At 38.6% G+C, this 18,708-nt stretch overlaps 1 protein-coding gene across 4 annotated transcripts in view; it reads right to left on the bottom strand.

Moving 5' to 3' along the window:
* The window catches only part of GNAL (G protein subunit alpha L), a 187,135-nt gene that overhangs the window by 43,666 nt on the left and 124,761 nt on the right, over window positions 1-18,708 (bottom strand). For all 4 annotated transcript variants that reach the window (XM_089517016.1, XM_089517018.1, XM_089517017.1 and 1 more), the window contains exon 5: window positions 5,686-5,783. In XM_089517016.1, coding sequence (XP_089373142.1) covers window positions 5,686-5,783 — 98 coding nt within the window. The remainder of the gene's footprint in view (window positions 1-5,685; window positions 5,784-18,708) is intronic.

The raw sequence follows: 18,708 nt of genomic DNA on the forward strand, positions 1-18,708 counted from the left end.
CACTGATGCTGAACATATATGATTGAAATATCTAAAAAAACCCAACACCTTACAGTCATAATGAAAAATATCTCTGGCAGGAGTATCTAGTTAGCTTATCTGGATTATGTACAGAAAGAAACTGAAAAGTCTACAAATAGCAAGAGATCCTAGAAAGAGCAGCTAAAATGTTGTGGCAACAAGAATGAAAGCTAAATATCTGACAACTGTTATGAAAAATCCTCTAAGAGATCATCCAGATAAAGAAAAAAAAAATATTTTAAAGTCCCATGTTTTGTTCCTGGTAACTTTCAGCACCACTAAGGACTTTTCATTCCTACTTCCCAGATTACTTTAAATTAACCGAGTATTTTCCTAAATGAAATGTATCTCTACTTGGCTGTTTGCATTATTCTGGACCTAGCTAAGATGGCAGGCCACTGCCAGTGAACACAGCTATTGTTTCCAGGACACAGATTCAACATAACTCAAGCAAGGGAAAGAGGAATGTTTGCACCAAAACAAAACGATCCTAATGTTTAACTAATCTAATATTGATAAAGCACTTTAGCAATTTGACAGTTCCTGAATAACAATAAAGAAGGCTCAGTGGAAATGGGTGAAAATTAATTTCTGAAATGTTGCATAAGTCTTTATGTGACACATGTTTAGCAGGAGAGGAGGAGGAAAAACACAAACTATGCAGACAACGCAGGAAACCCAATATTTTTCAAGAAAGAGCTTGGATGCAAAACTGGGAATATGTAGGTAAAATCAAAACAAAAAGAAATTGAAACTATTGACACTTCCAGACACTAATAAATGGATTTAGGCCATAATATTTTTAGGCTGCATCTGCACTGCAGAAATAATGCAGTTTGACACTGCTTTAACTGTCATGGCTCAATGCTATGGGATTCTGGGATTTATAGTTTTGTGAGATATTTAGCCTTTTCTTTCAGAGCTCTCTGGTGCCCCACCAAACTATAATTCCCAGAATTCTATAGCACTGAACCATGACAGTTAAAGTGGTGTCAAATGGCATCATTTCTGCAGTTCAGATATAGCTTTTGTCAAAGTTGGTAACCAGAAGTATATTTGTATTTAAAAAAAAATAACTAGAAGTTAGTTGGACTTACCTACCTATAACCCCTTTGGCTTAAGACACATGTAAACAGAAACACACAACTGGATGCCTTAAAAATGGAATATGAAAAGCAGGGTAGGATATGTTACCATGAGTACAGAGCTGGTAAGTTTTTTATAGTGCTTATTCCAAAATAAAGGTGTTTAGCACAAAGGTAACTGAAGCACGTTCCATTTTATTCCTTTAGACAAGGTAATACAATGATTTAAGTGAACATGAGAGAATGCAGATGTTTGTTTGTGCACACACACATAATTGTAGTTGGCAATGAGGTGAATTTTTAATGTATTTGTTATGTTTTCCCATGTGAAATATATAATTTTAACCACAGATAATAAATCTTTATCTTGTAAGGCATAGCTTCTTTTTGATTACACATTTTATGGTAAGAAAATGTGTTTTATGGTTCTCTGGAACTATATGTAACCACTCCATCAAAATATGCATATCTTATTATATGAACTGGCTAGGATAATAATTAAACACTGTAGATACTTTATGATCAGCATGCCTTACAAAAAAAAGTTTAAACCAAGTGTCCAATAGCTGAAAAATTACTGAGATATTGTTGTCAGTCTAATAATATAAAATATAAACCCTTCCTTTGATAATTATTCAGCTGGTTTTCTTTGGGGCTTTTGCAATACTGATGGCCTTTGTTTACAATGCAGTGTTGTATTGCATTCACTCTCGTGACACTGTCATGTGATAATTGGCCAGTTTTCTCTTTTGCAGTCCTGCTGAACCTAAAAATAGCCACAGCTTGCTTGGCTACACATTTAATTTTATAGCAACTGAGAGATGAAAGGCTCCCTTGTAGTGAATAAGCCATGAATGGCTATACAAAAAGTGTTTAAAATAATTTCCTATCAGTGAACCACTGATACGAATAGAGGCCTGATACTGCTATAGAAGAACCAGTTGTGTTAACATTTTGAGAACCGAGACCACCACTTCATTTTTAGAAGCACTGCATCTGCTAAAAATACACGCTACATAGCATGGAATGTGGTTTTCCTCTTTTCGGGAAGGTTAGACTCAATCAAAGAAGACAAGACTCTGCAAGACTTGAGCTGGGTGGATGAAGATAGGGGGACTTGGAGGCCTCTCATTGATCGGGTCACCATGAGTCGAAGTTGACTTGATGGCAATTAATAGCAACATTTAGTATGGGCAACAAATTATTATTTCTCCCTACACAAGTTCAGACAGTCCCTAAATACCTGTAATCCCCCAAGGCAGTGATTTTATTGTTCTAGCCACAGGCTATTGCATCAACTTCATGTTCTAACAACCTTGTACAATCTACCTACCCTAAGGTCTCTAGGAGTTACGTGTGCTTTGGAACATGTTCTCACATCCACTTCTCTAGCTAGATAAGAAACTGAGGCGGGATACAAACGGGCAGGGGAAGACGTCTTGGAGGTTTATTCTGCTGAATACGGAGCCTCCAGACCGCCCGCCCTGGGGGCGTGGCTCAGGAGATGGGGCTTCCACATGGGGGGCAGTGAAGACGCCTCACCTGGGGCCGTTTCTGACCCACAGTTTCCAAACCGCCACCTCGGAGGACGCTGCAAAGAGAGAGGCAGCTTCCTCACGGGCGGCCAAAAACGGGGCTTTTTTTTTCCTTTGCCAGCTGGCGTATGCGCAGCTGCGGCAGAAAGCCTATGGGCACATTTAAAGTGCCCAAGCCCCTTTAAAACTTTTTCCCCCGCTCTGACCAAGAACAATGGTGGTCTCCTGCCAGCTGGTGATCAGCTGGTGTTGGCATCCTTGTCCACTTGCACTTTGCCAGTGTCACCAGCATCATGGATGCCTCCTCTCCTTTGGTCCCCGCGCTCCTGCTGAATCTGCAATGCACAGCCACAGCTGTCGCCGCTGCCACCGCTGTCCCCCTGCCATCCCCCATCACCTCCCTTGTACATATGTAAATATTTACAGTTTTAGCGGTTTTTATTGTTAGGTGAAAATGGCACAGGAATGTGTGTAGGGGCTCACTTTAAAGTCCAAACTTTCCAAGCAGCGCATGCGTACATGTTGCTCTAGGGTTAGGGTTAGGGTTAGGGTTAGGGTTACGAGTCTTAAAATGCGCTGCAGCTGTGCTGCAGCTTCCACACCTGCATGGCAGCTGACGCTGCAATTAAAGCCTGACTTGACTGCAAACTGCGCATGTTCCAGGATCCCGACTCATTATGCGACGCAGCAGACACGGAGCTTTTAAATGGGCAACTTAAATTAGCGGCGTAGCAATTCTGACGTACCGGTGCAGCAGCTTACAGACGGAGCTGCGCAGCTGCGCATCAAACGGAAAAGAAGCGGAGAAAAGCAGCAGCTTTTTAATGCCACTTCTTCCTGCTTGGGGCGTGCGGGGGGCGTGTTCATGGCGGCATTCAGGTAAGGCCCGTCTGAAGGCTCTACCTTCATGACGTCATGAATACACCCCTTTTTGCCCGTCTGTATCCCGCCTGAGCATGCAATTTGCTGTTGTGTGTAGTAGCCCTCATTAGAAACCAAATGTAGCTCCTGGTTAAAAATTTCCCTTCCATTCTCTTTTTCTGCTCGCAAAAGGTGATCAGAATAGCTCACAGGCTTTCGTTTGGTTTATATTACTGAAACAAACAAACAAAGAAACAGTGCTAAATTTTTACAGCACTACTGAGAAATTGATCTCAGTAGACTTGCATTGAAGGTCAGTGAGGTAAGATTAAAAGCTATCATCTTAATTAAGTTACATGGACTCATCATAGAATGGCAATAGCTCAATAGAAACTGCAGGAATAGCATTTGTCAAGTTCACATATCAAATACGTTTAAAATGTAAAAAACAAAACAAAACACTTTTACTGCTCTCTTTCAAACCGGGAGAGAAGCCAGATATATGCACTAGTACAGTCCTTAAAACTAGAAACCCATAAAAATAGAAGTCAGCTAAAACTAGCTGCCTGTAGTGGATATGTGTCAATTAAAGAGAACAATTGGAGGGATATGAGGAAATGATTACTGAACATATGGTAAGGACCACAACTTCTGCTGTGGTCTTGGAAGCAAGACACCACGCAAATTTGGATGTAACAATTCCAGCACATCTCTGTAAAAACAATCCAAGACAAAAACTCCAGCACAATAAAATACCATGATTTTTAACTAGGTCCCAGCATTTGGCTTGCACACTGCTTCAAATTTGTGATCTTGGTACGTTTAACAAGAGCTAAATGTTACATTTGAAATGGGGAACACTGGTTTTGTTTCACTTTACTAGACAGAGTCTCAAGCCTGATCTGTAAACTGATGGGAGGCACTTGCAAAATTACTAAGTGTTCATAGCAGCATACTTTGATTATTGCATGTCAGAATTGCTATAACACAATCCTATCTTACAAGTAGAAAAGAACATTAATTTTGTATAATGAAACTCATACATGAGTTATGTGAGCTAGATCATGGTTATGTCTACTCACACAAATACAGCTGTATTTGGCCACTACAATGAACCAAAAACAAAACCCTTCAGATAAATTTTATAGCAGTATTTCCCAAACTTTGGTCCTCCAGATGACTTGGATTTCAGCTCCCAGAATTCCATACTGTTGGCCAAGCGGGCTGGAGCTTCTAAGAGTTGAAGTCCAAAACAAGTGGAAGACTAAAGTTTGGGAACCACTGTCTTATAACAATAAGCAATAATGCTAAGTATATCATGGAATATATGCCGTTAATTTATTTATAGATTTATATCCCACATTCAAAATGGGGGGAGAGATAAAAATAACTTATGTATCTAAAAAAGTTATTAATAATTTCAGTAGCAAGGAGCCATTTTAAACAAAGAAAGACTCTTCTACACATACAGAATTGTTCTGCATTTATACAATACCTCATCTAACTTTGTATAGCTAAAATATAGCACGAATAGGTACCACTGTTAAATGCAACTCCCCCCCCCCCCCCCTCCAAGTCTCCAACCCTTTTCTAGAGATGCTGGATTTTTGAGCTTTAATGACAGTATATATTTTTAAAATTCTTTTTGGCATGAAAATATTTTTCCAACATCCAAGTGTAAGCGAACTGTATAACTGTTTTAGTTACAGGGAAAAATGTGTCAAGTTTTTGTCACAGATAATGCACACATAATCAAGTGAAATATCCTGCCTGGTCACAAATTTTCCATTTATTATAAATCCTTTATTATATACTAACTTGACTGTTTCTTAAACAAAATTCCAACGAGGTGAAAGAAAAAAAAATCACACACACAGAACTTCATTCTTATTTAAATGCCAGCCCCTTAAAACAACTGCATCATCGTAAAGTGAAAGAGTATGTTTGCAATACCCCTGGTCCCTATAAAATAAAATTATTGATTAATGACATAAAAGGAAGTATGTAAAACAGACCTGTAAAGTACAGGTATGAACCAGCCACAATAGATACAAAGATATTACTCCCTTCCCCATGTAAAACATGCCCTTGAAATAAAAAGAAACTGTTTGCTTTTGTTGGCCTCTTCTTATACATTTAGAGCTATTTTTCAAAAATATGGTTTTGCTGAAAGCAGCACTTACTATTGTGCACAGTCAATCAACTGGTATTCGTTCGACCTCTCAAAACACGCCTTTACTCCTTCATCATCCCAGAGCTTTTTTGCATGTTCAAAGAATTCCTAAAAATTAGAAATACACAAACAAATTAATTTTGATGAAATATTTAAATAATTACTCATATGACATAGACAATTTTAAAAAGTCACATAATCAATACTTTGGGACCCTGTGTAGCCCACTAAGGTCATTCCATAAATACTAAGTGGTAGCTTGTACATATAATGCTTTCCTCCAAATTCACTTCAAACAGCCTTTCTGAAAGGAAAGAATGGTTTCATTTAAGCGTTACCACTAAGATGTTTGCTAGTCTTTAAGATGTTAGAAGACACTATTGTTTATATTGCAAAGAGTATAATTTTCATTTCATTTTACCTTATCTTCATGATATCTGAGGATACACAAACCATTTTGTGTATTCATTTAGGGCAGGCTGTCAAGCTCAAACAGATTAAAGGGGAAACATCAGGTGCCCCAGAGAGAACACAAGTACTAAAAACTGACAACCACTTTCTGCTTATAAGGGTTAAATTTTTTGTTGGGATTTTGATCCTCACATAAAAGCACTTTCAAAAAAGCAACTCCCACTGGGTTTCCAAAATAGGCTCACTTATATAAGTGATACTGTATCTGGAAAATATGGGGTATATCATTCCAAAGAGCTAATTCACACAATCAGGTGATGTGATGCTATCAAGAGAAACACTCACCCGTGATTATGGGTACTGTATTTCTCTGATTAATAAAGCTATTTCCATAGTAATTCATAGGTAATCATATGGGTGAAGTTAAACGATCAGAAACATAATGATACAGCAAATATGGTTATGTGAGTAAACTAAAGCAAAGAAAAAAGGAATTGATTCCTTTCTCTATTTCATTGGTAATGTTTCAGCATTACATGTTTTAGCTTTAAATAGGCAAGTTGCTGCAAGAAGTTAATTTAATACATTATAAACCTCCTCTACAACTTCTAATACTTTATGCACTCAATGACTAGCCTGACAGTTCAAACAGCCAGATAAAATTTGCTATAATTATAGGTGTTGTCTATCACACTTCTCATTTAAAATGTAACTTTACCCTGAGTCATACATAGGTCTTAGGAGATGGTGGGATGTTACTTTAAACCTCACAGGTTCTTTTTTTTTTAAGGGGGGAGTAGCAATGAGGTTCCTATTACGCAATGCCTTGCAAAATTATTCATCCCCTTCTTTGACTTTCCAAATTTTGTTACAACCTGGAATTGAAATGGAATTAGCTGGCAGTGTTACCATATGATCTACAAAAGATATGCAACACTGTGACGGTGCAACCATTACGATGACAAAAAAGGAAAGGAGTCAAAAACAAACTAGCACTTGTCAGTATCATTATTATTCTCTCTCTCTCTCTCTCTCTCTCTCACACACACACAGAGTCAATTCTTGGCAGAAGCACCTTCATCAGCAATTATAGCTCCAAGCCTTCTTTGGGTAACCTGTTTGTTTAGGGTCACCACTGTCTTGCTGGAAAGTGTATCTGCTTCTGTCTGAAATCTGTTGCTGACTGAATCAGGTTTTCTTCTACAGCTTGCCTGCATTTGGCTGCATCCCAGAGGTCTAAAGAGGAAAAAAAAAAAACTCCCCACATGATACTGTCATAGTTTTTTGTGGGTTTTTCAGGCTATGTGGCCATGTTCTAGCAGAGTTTCTTCCTGACGTTTCGCCAGCATCTGTGGCTGACATCTTTAGAGAATGTTTGCCTGGAAAGGACTTGGCTATATATACTGTGTGACCTGGAAAGGCAGGAGTGATTTGCATGTATATTGTTACTAATGGCAGGCCTCAGTGTGTGAGGGTCTGCACAAGAGGATTAATGTCTGCTTGATAGTGTTCATTGTCTGCTGGGAGATTTCTCATTTGCATTTGTTGAGACTTCATCTTGCTATTTTTCAGGACGGGTAGCCAAACCTTGTTTACTTTAAGGGTTTCCTCTTCCCTGTTGAAATTGTCCAGGTGTTTGTGGATTTCAATGGCTTCCCTGTGCATCCTGACATGGCAGTGGTTGGCATGGTCCAGAATTTCAGTGTTTTCAAACAGTATTTTATGCCCAGGATGGTTTGTGGCATGTTCTGCTACTGCTGATTTTTCTGGATGGCCCAGTTTGCAGTGCCTCTCATGTTCCTTGATTCTTGTTTGCACACTGCATTTGGTGGTCCCTATGTAGACTTGTCCGCAACTGCATGGTATGAGGTAAACTCCTGCGGCTGTGAGAGAGTCTCTCTGGTCCTTGGCTGAGTGAAGCATTTGCTGGATTTTCTTCGTCGGTTGTAAACCATTTGCAGGTTGTGCTTCCTCACCACTTTGCCTATTCTGTCTGTGACTCCTTTGATGTATGGTAAAAATACCTTCCGCTTGGGTGGCTGCTTGTCTTCACTCCTCTGAGTTTTCCTGGGCCTGACAGCCCTTCTGATGTCTGAGCTGGAATAACCATTAGCCTGTAGAGCCCGGTCCAAGTGCTTCAGTTCATCTTCCAAGAAGTGAGGTTCGCAGATGCGTTTTGCTCGGTCTACCAGTGTTTTCATTGTGCTTCTTTTTTGTCCTGGGTGATGGTTGGAGTTCTTGTGCAGGTATCGGTCTGTATGTGTGGGTTTTCTGTATACTGTGTGACCCAAATGTTGATTCAGTTTGCGGATGACTAGGACATCCAAGAATGGCAGTGTTCCTTCCTTTTCTTTTTCCCTGGTGAATTGGATGTTGTGGTGGATGTTGTTCAGATGGTTCAGGAACACAGCCAGATCTTCTTCTCCATGGCTCCAAATGGTGAAAGTGTCATCCATGTATCGGAACCAAGTTGAGGGCCTTTTCGGTGCTGTTTCCAGGGCTTGCTTTTCAAAGTGATACTGTCATGCTTCACCTTGATGGTGGTTTCAGGATAATGAGCATTGCTGACTTTGCACCACATACAGTGTTTTGCAGCAAAGCTACAATGTTTAATTTTGGTCTCATAAGACCAAAGAACCTTTGTTAGTTTTAAATCTTTGCAGATTTAAAAAGGGGTTTTATATGGGGTTTTTCTCCTGCAATTGATTTCTTTTTACCACTCTTCCAAATAACCCAGCTCTGTTAAATAAATGGGTGATAGTAGTCCAATTGCTGACCTCTTGCATCTCAGGTGCAAATCTCTCTTATCTGGTTCAGAGTCACCACTGGCCACTTGGTTGCTTCTCAGACATGTTTTGATAGCTCCTTGGTCTTCATGATTCATAATGATATTTGCTTAGATATGGTCTCCAACAAACACTCCCGTCTTCCAGAAAAGCTGTATTCAAAATGAGGTCCTGTGGCACTAGAACTACATATTATTTTTGTAAGCCTTCAGATTTGTTCAGAGAGTGTTTGCTTTTGCCTTCCTCGAGAAAGTGTGATTTGCCTAAGGTCACTTAATGCGTTTCCATAGTCGAGTGGGCATTTGAACCCTGGTCTCCAGAGTCGTAGTCCATTGCTCAATCAGCATAACATGCTGGCTCCTGAGTATTATTTGCGCTGAATCATATAGTTGAAGAATTCTATTAGCAAGCGGCATTTCACACCAACAAAATTCTAACTATAGTGCGAAGTTTAGATGTGCATTTGGGTCAGCTTGTTAGCACATTCTCTGACTGTACCATGAGAAACTGCATCCCCTTTTCATTATCAAACACATGTAATTACTAGTCTCTTGGAAAATTAAGATATAACATGCTGATATCTAACCCCTTTTGAAAAGCCTCACCAGAATACTATGCTTTCCCTTCTAAGAGGCTTGACAGACCGCCCCGAAAGGGTGGGCTGGAGCCGCCCGTTTTTACTCCTGAGGGATGCGATGACAAAATGACGGAACAAAGAGCCATATGAGGATGAACCCCAAATTCTAAAAAGCAAGGCAGAAGCTGCAATAAGAGAAATGTGGAAAAATAAATTACTAGGGGCAGATGATATTCCAATCAAACTGCTTCAATCCACACTGACAGAATCATTTCTGCTGCTAGCCAACATATGTCAACAGATATGGAAAACAAAATTATGGCCAACAGATTGGAAACAATCAATATACATGCCCATCCACAAAAAAGGAATCAGAAAAGACTGCAGTAACTATAGGTCCATAGCGCTAATCTTCTATGCAAGCAAAATTATGCTCAAAATTCTGCAATATAGACTCCAACCATACATGGAAAGAGAAATCCCAGCGGTCCAAGCAGGATTCAGGAAAGGAAGGGGCACTAGGAACCACACTGCAAAGATACAATGGCCAATGGAGTGTACCAAAGAATTCAAAAAGAAATGTTTTCTCATACCTGGGATTAAACATTGATCAGAACAAGTACTGCAGTCAAGAAATCAGAAGAATAAAAATGTGGAGGGCGGCTCTGAAAGAACTACAAAAGATCCTAAAGAGTAAAGATATACAACTGAGCATGAAAATTAGAATTGTACAACCAGCTGTATTTTCTATTATCATGTATGGATGTGAGAAAGTGGATAGGAATTAAATCAATTCATTTGCGATATGGTACTGAAGAAGAGTGCTGAGGATACCAAGGACAGTCAAACAAATGGGTCCTGGAAGAGATCAAGCTGGAAATCTCTCTGGAAGCCAGGATGACGAAACTGAGGCCGTCATACTTTGGACACATCATGAGAAAGCATGAATAATTGGAAAAGAACAATAATGCTAGGCAAGGTGGAGGGAAGCAGAAAGAGAGGAAGGCCACATGCTAGATGGATGGACTCTATTAAGGAGGTCATGGGTATGAAGTTACAGGAACTAAGTAGAGCAGTGGTGGACAGGGAGGCCAAGATGTCTCATCCACAGGGTCGCCATGGGTCGAGATTGACTCAAGGGCAGTTTACAACAAAAATACTGCTTTATATTTAAACTGTCTTACAAACTTCTAACAGTGTGCTACTGAGCATTTCAGTTATCCACTCCCTCGCCAGACTGAAACATGCCAAGAACCAGTCAGAAAATCAGAATCATCTGCTGCATGACATAGAGAAGATACTGTGATGATAAAAAAGAATTCTTGGTTTATTGTTATCTCTACCTTAGAATATGACTGATAATGTATGTTAATATGTATGCTTGGCAGAACTCGAGTTTGTCTTCCCTCATCTTTGTTCAAGTCATTCTCTTCTTGCTTACCCACTGCTTACTGTATTACAGAGGACTGCCTTAGCTTTTGCTCAGAGAGTGAGGGATCCTTGGGATCAACAGGAGCTCTCCAGAATGAAGCGGAATCCACTGGTCTTTAGGAGTTTTTAATAAGCCTTCCAGAGGAGAAATATTCCTGAGGATATTGAACTGCAACTCCCATGACCCATCACCACTGGCTATACTAGCTAGGACTGATGTTATTAGACTGCAGACTAATAACATCTAGAGCACTACACGTTGCCTATCGCTAGTCTAACTCCCAGTAGATCTTGCAAAGTCAATTATACTCTTCAGTTCATAATTAAGGGGGGAAATGCAAAACAATAACTGGGAAATTAATCCTGATGTAAGATATTTTGGTTTAAATGTGTGAGTGAAATAATGTGATTTCTATTAATCATTTTAATAATACAGCTATTCATCTGTGGCAAGAAAAATTGCTTCCATGTGACCAGGCAGAAACATTTCTATCAACTGGAAGAGAATTGGTTCTTTATCTGCTTTCAGACTGTTGATGAGTCACAAGTAAGAGGCCACTAGTTGAGCCCCGCTGGGTCATGGTCAGCTGTACTTGGTCTTCTACATCTCATCCTTCTTCTCCATCAAGTTGCTCTCAGCTTTCTCCTGGTCCTGAGCCATCTAGAACCCTCTTGCAGTTGCCTAGCTGACATATCCAAGCTTCCATGTTTACAAGACAACAACAAAGGGCTCAATCCCTTCCTTTTGATGGTGGGGAAAACCATCAGAAGCAAAACATGGGCCTCCAGCCACGCTTGCCCATCCTTACCTCCTAAGAATGCCTCTGAGCCACACGGGATTCACAGGCACTCCAGAGAATTAAAAACAGCACTTTAAGCATTTCTTGTATTTTTTTTCTTCTTCAAATAAATAAATCAAAACCATAATTATCAGCAGAGCAATTCATTGGAACAGTGAAAGGTGTATTATACAGTGGTGCTCACAGGCACCTCCACTCTCAAATGTACAGGCAAAACAAAAAACAGGTTGGCAGCACCAAAATTAGCACACATGTTTAAATTATTTATTAAGTATACTAAGTCACAGCAAAATAATAAGACTACTTCTGTGCAGGTGAAGTACAGATATATTAAAATATAAGGAAGATTGCTTAATATTTATTGAAATTAAAAACAGTTCCAAGAACTGTGAAATCTGGACATCTAAAATTTGGCTTGGATACTAAGGGAATCCTGTCTTTATGCACACCTCAGGGTTATTTTTTTTAAAAATATCAATTTTAATCTGTCTGTTGCCCAATATTTGTTCACTAGATGTCACACTAATTGATTTAAAAGTGGCTGTAGCACAGAGTATAATTTATTCACTAGATAGACTGAAGATTTCCATGATAATGGAATGTTTGAGCCAATGCACCTATAAAAAAGGGCTTTTATGAGATGCCTGTATGTTGCCCCTGTCCCAATGTTTAACAACTGAGACCACAGAGCAGCAGACAAAAATGGAAAAGGCTACATCTAGAGCACTTTATACTCTATGAGGGTGCTCTAAAAGACAAGTTCAGTGAACGTGTTTCACACATAGCCATGAAATGAGATGGAAAGATCTTTCAGGAATACTGGCAAAGTTCATCTGCGCCAAATCATCCCCTACACACCATGTGCTTATATTTCATGGCTTCACTCATGCCAAGCAGAGGCAATGGCTAAAATCCAGTACTGGGACATGTACATGTCTCATGTAGCCACATCCCTATAGTTACGTCTCCTGTTGCTACCACCCCCACAACCCACCTTGTAAGCAACACAACTGCCCCAAACATGGCCATTTCTGGGTTGTCAAAGAGCAGTTGAATCAACAATAATGCACCCAACTATTTCATTTAATTGGATGCATTAAATAAGCACCTGTAGAGACTTCTAGGTCCTTTGGACACCCCTGAAGATGATATCTTTGCAGAACATACAACTGAAGGTAAATAGTTGGATGTGTCACTGATGATTCTCCTTGCTCTCTGACAACCTTTTGGTTGTTGCATGGTGAGAAGAAAATTCCAACCTATGCAACAGCTAAAAAAGTGAGTTGTAATGGTTTAAGATGGACCTTGTAAACCACTAACAGGATGTCAGGTAATGTGCCCAGTTTTGACAGCTCCCTAACATTTCTTGAAGTTTTGTGTATATCATACTTCAAGGGTAGTCACAGTACAAGTGTGAATATGTTAGTCTGATTTCACCCATATTTTACTTTGAAATAAATGCATTGAGAAATATGTCCATCTTAACACCCTTTTAGCAGTGACCAGAGTTGGAAGTGACCTTACAGTCACTTTGAGGTATAGTCCAACTCTTGTTTCCTAAACTCCCACTCTTACATGTGGTCATTTAGCCTCTATTTAAAAATGTTTAACAGAACAGAGGTTGCATCTGCACTGCAGAAATAATGCAGTTTCACACAACTTTAACTGCCATGGCTCAGTGCTATGGAATTCTGGGATTTGTAGTTTTGAGATATTTGGCCTTCTCTGTCAGAGAGCTCTGGTGCCACAACAAACTACAAATCCCAGGATTTCATACCATTCAGCCATGGCAGTTAAAGTGGTGTCAAACTGCATTATTTCTGCAGTGCAGATGCAGCCACAGACTGTTACCTTCTGAGGTAGTCTATCAAACAGTTGAACAGCTTTTACTCCTAGGATGTGTTTCCTAACGTTTAGACAAAATCCTTTCTTTGATTTGTTTCTAATAAGCAACAGCACACAGATTTGCTCTATCATGTATGTTCAAATATTTGAAAATGATTATCATTTGTCTTCTTCCAAATGTGTATACAACATTTCAATTTTAAGCAGCAAACTACCTTAAAACATGCAGACTGTGCCATCTCTTTGCTGCTATGCTAGTCATATCTTTGAATATTGGTGGACTTGGCAAATATAGTGTGGGGAAAACTCTCACATTTCCTAATTTAGACTTTTTGAAGCTCAGAGCAGATGCCTCAGTGCTGTCTGTAAATATCTTCAGTGTGCAACAAGAATCCATAACAATTATGTCTTGCGTAATGCGTGGTTTTCACCAGAATTTATTACGATGTAAAGTAGTTTATAGGTTCCGAGCATTTCATGTTCTCCATCTCATACCTATAGATTAATTTATTCAAATTCAATGAATTCTCCAGAAAGCATAACATAAATGAAAAACATGTCGCTTTTTAAACAAACTTTTGTTTTTAAAGTTTTAACCCACAAAAGGGGAGATTCCAAAATAGATAAGGTATATGCAGAGCTGCAGCACTGGAGGACTCACTTTACTATTGCCTTTGAATGCCAGATTTACTTTGACATTAGAAAACAGTATTTAGAGCTCTTATAAAAGAAAATAAAGCACTAGAAAATGAATGAGAAACCAAGTTCCTTATTATAAAGAATAAAGCAATATGTGACTTGGAGGGTTGCCATTTTGGCAGTTAACACAGCTAATTACAGGAAAAGATTATGATATTCCAGTCAATTGTGTGGAGGACTGACAACTGAAGGAACCAACTTAGCTTTGTGGGCATTTTTAGATTTATATTGTCTGCTATAATGACTGCATTTTTGCCATGTTCTTTGAAGAAGTATGTCTCTCTTATAAAGTTTTGAAAAAAAATCACATTTTAAATATATTTTAATGGCTTGGATATAGCCTCTTGACTAATTCAAATAAAATGTTGTTTTTCATAACAATAAATTTTGAACCTGTTCCTCTTTCTACCCTTCTACAGACTGTTCTTTTGTTGTGCCATATTGTTCCCTGAGGCTGGAAAATCTACACGACATGACTGAAACAATAACAATATAGGGCTGTTTGTAAAAGTTAGGTATAACAAAGATCATTTACTGTAAATCACAGGGACTCCACTTTTGCTTTAATTTGCAAAGCACATAAATCTATGTGTAGAAGCCACTGACAGGAGAAGCAAAGAAAGCTAACTAGTTTGGTCAAAATGTCACAATTACTGGAAGAATCTGTGGCTGGATGGAGGTACTGTGGTCCATGGGCCTTGTACAGCCCCTAATTCTATTTTTGTGACCCATCTAATACCTTGGCGGTACCCCAAAGCTCTCCACTCATTTGGAGAGCAAATTAGGTGCTGTTTTCTGCCCATAGGCTGTACAAATCTGTAGGCAAATATGTCAGTTTCCCTTCCTGCAAACCCCAAACATTTTCCCCAGATAGATCTCAGCAAAACAAACAAACACAACAAATTTAAAAAATGGGCACAGAAGTCACATAAAACAAAGTGTACCAGTGTGGACTGAGGGGCAAACATTATTTCTCACACAGACAAAACTATTCAGCCTAATGTTGGGGGCAAGCTAGGTTAAGTAAAAGCTGTTTTTCAACATGAGGAAATACTTAGAAAGAGAATGAAATAAATTGGTAGGCAGCCCTCACTGGGCTGTCCCTGGTGAAAAAGAAGAATCACACAATTAATCACACTACCTGGAATAATACAGTACTTGTCACAAGTTTAAGATTCTACTGGTTGAGACTTTTAATGAAACCGAACAGTAAAGCCATATCCTACATAAGTAGGAGAATTGGCTAGATGGATTTTCTTTTGATGTTTTCATTTAGATATGTTTCTCACCAAATTCTTTTCTCAGAGAAAATAGCATGAAATTCAATGAATTGGCATAATTCTGCTTATTCATTGAGATATCAGTATTTTTAACAATACAAAGATGACAATCAGTGATAATTTCTTTCAAACAGATGCCATATTTACTATAATACAACTTGGTTAATATGACCACAGTATAGGGAAAGATATGAGCAGATAAATATAAACATATTTGCTAGTAAAGCATACATTACAACAACAACAACAGCAATTCTGATGCAGAGTAAGCCTTTCAGGGTCCTCCTTTAAGTTTAAAATGGCAAACAGGCCCATGGCTTGGTATGAGCTGGTTGTAGTGCCTTCATCGCCATTCTAATATATCAAAATGTCAATGGTGAAATTGTCATTCAGCTCTCATTTGCTAACCCCTTTTTCATATATATGATTTGGAAATTCTGATCTTTTAGAAGAGTTTATAAAGCTAAACATAATCTAAAATAATATCCACACATTTATATTTCAAACAAACAATTCTGGTCCCATGATAACCACACTTTTGTTTAGGAGATAGGAAAGGTCCCTTATGGCTCTAATATCACAGTCTCTCAATATTGTATGGATAGGTTTGTTAAAAGCAGTAGCTCATTTTGCTATGAGGATACAGCAGCTTACTGCCCACTCTACTAAGCTAGCAACAAAGACAAATAAAGAGGGTTGTAATACACAAATAAATCTCTTGCAAAGACAGAGTCTCTCTCTCTCTCTCTCTGTTATTCAACACAACATATAAGAAAAGCTTCATTAGTACACACCTAAGGCATAACACTCATTAAAATCCAGTTAGGGATAGCCAAGGGACCTGCTTAGCATGGTGTTCACAATCTCCTTGTACACCTGCTTTAGTGTACACTTAATTAAGATGGCAATCCTTGGGGGATGATAACATCTAGTCCCACAAGGGCATTATCCTTCTACTATAGTTTCTAGGTGTACAATAACCATGCAATTACCTGTCTAATTAATGAAAATATAATTTCTTACAGGAGATGTTCTGAAGAAAAATATACCTTCAGATATATTCAACTCCTGGCCACTTTGTCTCCGGCTCCTGAAAAAACTTGCTGAATTGTACTATGAATGCAGAAAATTCTGTTTTGATCAAATATTAGCACAGAGTATCAGTAAACTGCATCTCTCCATCTGCCTCTGAATATATTTGTATAGGTCCAGAACACTGGTACAGTTGGCCCTCCATATCCATGGATTTTTTTTATTCAGGGAGTCAACCATCCATGGCTTGAAAATATTTTTAAAATTTATGAATTCCAAAAAGCAAACCTTAATTTTGCTATTTTATATAAGGGACACCATTTTACTATGCCGCTGTATATAATATGACCTGAGTATCCATGGATTTTTGTATTGGGAGTGGTTGTCCTAGAACAAACCCCAGTGGGTACCAAGGCCCAATGTATGACAAAATCAACTCTTTACAGAAAACTCCTATACCATGCTATCACAAGTTTCTGATTAAATAAATGATGTATGTGCTTTGAGATAAAAACAGTTTGTGACTTCATAAGCATTCTGTAATCTGTAAAGAGGGCTCTCTTTATGTCCTTTTATATTCTTCTACCAGACAGACCATGGTTTTTAGATAGTACTTTTATTTATTTCTCAATGAATGGATGTATTAGCCAAAGTACATAACTGAGTCTTAAGAGTTTAGGTTTAGATGCATTTTGGATAAAAATATACACATTGTTGATGGCAGTGACTGATATGTTTCTCCCTTATAAGTAAGAGAGAATAGCTTTGCTAGATCATACAAGAAGTTCAATTGATCCACTTTTCAGTCTGTGGATAGTTTACACCTTTAAAAAGTTCACTAACAGGCTATAATAGTAATGGCCAACCCATAAATCATTTACAGTACCTCCAGGAGAGGTAATCAGTAATTAAAGGTATTCCGCCTCTTAACATCTATCTACCATGTACAATAGCTACTGTCAGATTTATTCTCCACCAACCCATCTAGTTCTTCTCTAAAATGTCCAGATATCATCATACTTTATAATAAAAAATGAGGGTTAATCTTCTGTAACAGAAGACCTAAATGAAAACTCTGCTTAGTGAGTAGTATTTCCCTAACTAACGCAAGGTTTGTTGTAAAATAGACTCACTCAGTACAATCCATAGAAGAAAATTAAGGTATGTCCCAAGATTCTAAAAATGAAAAAATAACATTGAATAGGTGGCACTCAGTTCATGTATTTTTGTCCCTTGAAATCTTTAAGAAAATCAAATGTGGTCTATCAGAAAAAGGCACACAGGAGTGAGTGTGAAGCGAAACAGTGGAAAACAGTATAGAATCCTCCTACCCACCTACCTCCAAACAAAAGTAACACAACACAGAGGAACCAGAACACATGAAGGTCCCAACTTCAAACCCTGGCATCTCCAGTTAAAAATAGAAATGATCAGGGAGCCAGTGATATGAAAGAACTCTGCCTGACACTTTGGAGAGTCACAGCTAGTCAGAATAGAGTGGGTTAGATAAACAAAAACCTGGCTTGGGATAAGGCAGCTTTCTGTGTTCCTATAACTAACTGTTCTTTCTCATATTATATGACAGTGTGTTTGTATCCCCAATCCTTTCCAAACATTCCAAAGCTATCACCACCCCTATCACCACTCACAAGCTTCCTTTAAATTCCTTAAAACTGTTGGTGTGTTTGCCAAACAGTTCAGCACATGACTGAGGTCAGCCATGCTAGAGAAATAATGAAGTCAACTCTGGTTTCTAATTTAATGTATTTATTAAACAATCAAGCAGAGAGAAGTTCAGAAATAGTTGCTTTTTAGGAATACAATGAACATGCAGTATTGCTGAGAAAACTATGACTAACAAGAAAGTGAACTTGTAAAAAGATAACTTCAAAAACTACCTACAGATGGGAGAAACACCTGGAACATAGCTTGACCCAGAAGATTATCGCATATCGTTCTCAGGAATGTTCTGGGAACGGATATTACTGCATTGAAGCAAGTGGAACGTGATGGAAACGTGATGAGAACGCATTTTACCGCACAGCGCATCCCTTTTTCTTGAGAACGTTCCCAGAACGTTTTGCTGTAGTGCATGCGTATTTCGTTTGGAGGACTGTAAGGAATTGGGAAGATTCAGTTTCTGCCCCTCCGAATGCCTCTGGAAGCAAGTGC

Source organism: Sceloporus occidentalis, unplaced genomic scaffold (genome assembly GCF_023333645.1).
Source record: "Sceloporus occidentalis isolate IW3139 unplaced genomic scaffold, rSceOcc1.0.p SCAF_3, whole genome shotgun sequence".
NCBI classification, from domain to species: domain Eukaryota; kingdom Metazoa; phylum Chordata; class Lepidosauria; order Squamata; family Phrynosomatidae; genus Sceloporus; species Sceloporus occidentalis.